The sequence below is a fragment of the Verticillium alfalfae genome, genomic scaffold (assembly GCF_000150825.1).
Source record: "Verticillium alfalfae VaMs.102 supercont1.1 genomic scaffold, whole genome shotgun sequence".
NCBI lineage: Eukaryota > Fungi > Ascomycota > Sordariomycetes > Glomerellales > Plectosphaerellaceae > Verticillium > Verticillium alfalfae.
Window position 1 is genome coordinate 9,343 of NW_003315038.1, and position 3,355 is coordinate 12,697.

The 3,355-nt window shown below is 53.4% G+C and overlaps 3 protein-coding genes across 3 annotated transcripts in view; 1 reads left to right on the forward strand and 2 right to left on the reverse strand.

The window, feature by feature from the left end:
* Positions 1-770, reverse strand: part of VDBG_00006 (conserved hypothetical protein) — a gene marked incomplete at both ends in the record, with an annotated part of 1,384 nt that extends 614 nt beyond the window's left edge. Inside the window, one exon of the mRNA XM_003008279.1 lies at positions 238-770. Coding sequence (XP_003008325.1) covers positions 238-569 — 332 coding nt within the window. The remainder of the gene's footprint in view (positions 1-237) is intronic.
* A 1,071-nt stretch (positions 771-1,841) lies between these two features.
* On the forward strand, positions 1,842-2,852 carry VDBG_00007 (transcription elongation factor 1; the record flags this gene model as incomplete). Its single annotated transcript, XM_003008280.1, has 3 exons — positions 1,842-2,094; positions 2,240-2,426; positions 2,481-2,852. 3 exons carry the CDS (start codon positions 2,050-2,052, stop codon positions 2,606-2,608), a joined length of 360 nt encoding a protein of 119 aa, XP_003008326.1.
* VDBG_00008 (uracil phosphoribosyltransferase) overlaps positions 2,795-3,355 on the reverse strand; it is a gene marked incomplete at both ends in the record, with an annotated part of 973 nt that continues 412 nt past the window's right edge. The window contains 3 exons of the mRNA XM_003008281.1: positions 2,795-2,846; positions 2,902-2,918; positions 2,993-3,203. Coding sequence (XP_003008327.1) covers positions 2,795-2,846; positions 2,902-2,918; positions 2,993-3,203 — 280 coding nt within the window. The remainder of the gene's footprint in view (positions 2,847-2,901; positions 2,919-2,992; positions 3,204-3,355) is intronic.

The window sequence follows — 3,355 nt, forward strand, 5'->3', positions numbered from 1 at the left end:
TCAGTCAAAGATAGAGCATGAGAGAGGCTACACATTCTTACCGTTCCGGCGTCTGAGGGTCGAAGACATCCGGGAACGACAACTGGCCCTCGTATGAGAGGATCAGAGTGTCCCCATCTCAGGGGAAGAGGATCGATGCCACTCTGTTGGGATACGTGCTGTGGTAATATTTAGCAGCCGTTGCCTACTAAGCATCCTGAACCCGCGACTTAGCATCGAAAGCACCACCCAACTCACGTTAAGACAATCCGGGAAGTGAAGCCAGATCGCTGCTCAGGCGATGACGGTACGGCAGGTGCTTGCAGTTCCGGACCCTCAGAAGTTGCAACATGATGTTGCGAGGCCCGCAGATCAGCGACATTGTTGCTGTCGAGACTCTGATCCAGATCATTCGGACCGGCTGACCGGGCGTCGATGGTTGCTCCGGTGGCCGCCTGCGGGACTGTACGTGAGAGAGATTCGACGGCGGTGACCAGGCTGGCCTGGGTCAGCTGGATCGATTTGAGCGTACTGAGCACGTCGCCCAGACCAACATGGTCAGTTATGGCCGACGCAGATGGGTCAGACATGTTGAGTTTGAGGCTTAGAGTTACGTGTCCAGCGCAGATTTGTTGCTCAGAAAGGGCTTCAGCTCGCGTGTCAATGAGAAGCAGTATAGGTAGAATTGAAAGAATATGGTTCAATCCTTGTTGAACAGCACAGGTTATATGCGGTGAGGCGAAGGCAGGATGAGTAGTCAAGTCCTGACGCGAGGATGCCCGACTGATCCTAACAAAGCAGTCTCCAACCAGCAGCACAGTAGACGGGGCCAGTACGCCCAGATAAGGCAGCATCATTCATGTACGTATACGAAATGCTGGCAGATAAGTGGAAGGCAGGACGCACCCGGCCGACGGCATGCGCCGTCGCGGCTGATCTGGACTAGCCAGCTGCTCTCATGCTCCTCGTGATAGGAACAAGGGGCCAATTCGCGGCTTGGACCCGATCTCACAATAGACCTACAGGAGGCCATGAATGGTCGGTGAGTGGCCCAGCTGCACAAGGGGCGACCAATCGTGGAGAGCGGAGAAACGCAAGCCAACTATCCGTGTCGTCCGAAACACGCTACACGTACGTGAGGAAGGGTGGAAGGGGCCAGGATCGTTGCCATCGATGTGCATGGGATAGGCCGGGTGCTGGGGCACGGGAGCCTTCGGAGACGCGAAATGCGGGGGACCTGGGTGATAAGACCCCGGCACTGACAGATAAATGCACGGTATGTACCCACAAACCGAAGGAACCTACCAGCCTACTTAGGTAGGTACCTTAAGTGGGAAGATAATCTGGGCCCCAACTGGTGTGCTTTGTGTGCCAAATCAGGTACTCAGATAGGGCCCTATCCATGTCGGGTCTCTCTGTCGGGGGTGGGCCAGAAGACCCTTTACGCCACATGCGTTTATCTGCCAGAGTCAATGAGGCAGCTCCCTCAGGTACCTATTTCGAGACAGCAACTCTCTCTTATAATACTGCTACCAGTGTCGGTACCTCCTGGGCCGGTGAACATCCTTTGTCTAGGCGGGCCCGGACACCACAGTTGCTGGCTGAAGTGCTTAGATAGGCGTATAGGTAGGTAGGTACCTGAAAGGTGCCTTAATCAGGTGCCAAGTATCCCGAGTATGCCCTGTAGTCAGTGTGCACACCGCCTATGCTCACGTGCAGCCATGCACCGTGCACACCCGCCAATGGCGATGAGTATTTTTGCCGCCACTCCCACGATTCAGGTAGGTTGCAGTTTGCCCCACAAGAATTTGCTTTTGCGAGACGATGGAGGGTGATGCTCTGGGGAGGTATCATCAGCCTCCAGGGAACTTCGCCTGCACGACAACGACGACATCACGACCTGCCATCCATCGCACAGCCAAGGCCGCACCACCACTATTCGGTAGCAGGAAACACCAAAGAGCCCGCCTTAAGTCTACGGCTCAAGAGTAACGCCGGCGCATACCCAGGAACCCACGAACCGAAGTCGACACCGGAATCTTTGTCAATTCCCACCAGATCCAACACAACATGGGCAAAAGAAAAAGCTCCAGCAAGCCGCAGGGACCCAAAAAGGTTTGTCATCCTGTGTATAACCTTTCGAGCATCGAGAAAGACGCTGCACGCACCACATCTTGCCCCCCGTTTAGCAACCATCACTGCCTTTGATGCAGACCATGCACGGGTAGACCCCTGCGTACACTTGCTAATGATTATGCAGAAAGACCCCCTCCCTGAACTATTCCCTTGTCTTTTCTGTAACCATGAAGATGCTGTGAAGCCAAAGGTTGACAAGAAAAGTGGCGTGGGCAACCTATCCTGCAAAGTGTGCGGACAGACTTTCCAATGCAGTATCAACTATCTCTCAGCCCCTGTCGACGTCTATTCCGAGTGGGTAGATGCTGCTGGTAAGCTATGGTCACCTGTGAATCTTGCGCATATGGGAGGCTGACGTAACCCAGACCACGTCTCGTCCAAGCAGAAGGCCGTTGCAAGTGGTTTGTCACAGGGCTTGGTCACTAGGCGAATGGAGAGGCCTATCGAAGAACGAGACGACGAAGGAATTGTGGCGGACGATGATGAATACTAATATGATTGTGCGGGGTCCAGATGGTCGATGAAGCCTCTGCAAAGCGTGACATACGCCGTAAGGGACACCTGTAAGACATCACGAGATTATGAGACCGGAAATGGGACTGGCAAATTTGAATTCTATGCGCATTAGAAGAATACGAGCAAACATGATGGCAGCCGAGCACCTGTAGTATGCGTTCTTCTACATGGTATAGAACCTGTCGCCAAAGTCGCCCAGTCCTGGCACGATGTAGCTGTCCACACGAGTCAGCAAGATGACGATTGGAATACTGGGGCAGGACAACAAACTTCTTCTCATCAAGTCCCTGTACGTTGTTAGCATAATTGCTGTTGAAAATGCAAGAGTCGTGCGCGTAATGCGACTCAGTAGCATGCTCACCTCATCGACGAAGGCTGTTACAACACGAAGCTTAGGAAACTTGGAGGTGAATGCCCTAACGCCTTCCGGGCTGGCTATTAGGTTAAGGAACAGAATCCGTTCCTCCAGTACGCCACGGGACTTGAGCACCTCCACAGCCATGATGGCAGAGCCGCCTGATGTAGCATATAAGCAATGCGCAGCAATAGCCTGCGGGATACCGAATACATACCTGTTGCGAACATTGGGTCCAGGAGCATAACCCACCGTTGTGCAATATCCTCTGGGAGTTTGTCGTAGAAAGCTTCGGCTGAGCAGTTTCTTCATCACGCTGGATTAAGATCTTGCCAATCGGGACAGATCGGCAACAATCCCGCAATCCCT